This window comes from Colletotrichum abscissum, assembly GCF_030869225.1.
Source record: "Colletotrichum abscissum strain IMI 504890 chromosome Unknown Scaffold_343.1, whole genome shotgun sequence".
Lineage (NCBI taxonomy): Eukaryota > Fungi > Ascomycota > Sordariomycetes > Glomerellales > Glomerellaceae > Colletotrichum > Colletotrichum abscissum.
Genome location: NW_026850258.1, coordinates 1 through 429, shown reverse-complemented (window position 1 = coordinate 429; position 429 = coordinate 1). Strand labels below are relative to the sequence as shown.

The window sequence follows — 429 nt, the reverse complement described above, 5'->3', positions numbered from 1 at the left end:
TTTTTTTGCCCGTACTACCCTCGTTGCTCTCTCCCTAGCTATGCGGACCTCAAGTGCATCGAGAAGTGAGATACGGCGTGTAGGTGTCGCTCGCTGCGTCAACGGCTCCTTTGCCATTCATGGACTCTTAGGTCACTGATGGGTCCAAAGACGACACCACAAGAGCGAAATGAATATTGTTCATGAGCAAGTCTACATTGTGCCATCGTCTCTCCTCGTGTGCATCCTTAATCTACACCTATCTAATGGCCCCTAGCATAACTCCTTGTGTGACTCAATTGGGGTCGCTTCTGGGGTGACGGCGACATCTGATGTCGAAGTTCCGAAGTGAAGCTTGTCGTAGTCAGTTGAGTCGACACTATTCTTGTCCGACCTTTCCGACTTTGAGTCCTCATTCTTCTCCTCTTCGTCGCTTTTGGGCTCTTCAGC

At 50.1% G+C, this 429-nt stretch overlaps 1 protein-coding gene across 1 annotated transcript; it reads right to left on the bottom strand.

The window, feature by feature from the left end:
* Positions 1-254: 254 nt before the first annotated feature.
* CABS01_17110 (uncharacterized protein) lies at positions 255-395 on the bottom strand (the record flags this gene model as incomplete). Its single annotated transcript, XM_060550437.1, has 1 exon — positions 255-395. A coding segment is annotated over one exon (141 nt), but the record flags the coding sequence as incomplete, so codon positions are not given.
* Between the last annotated feature and the right edge of the window lie 34 nt (positions 396-429).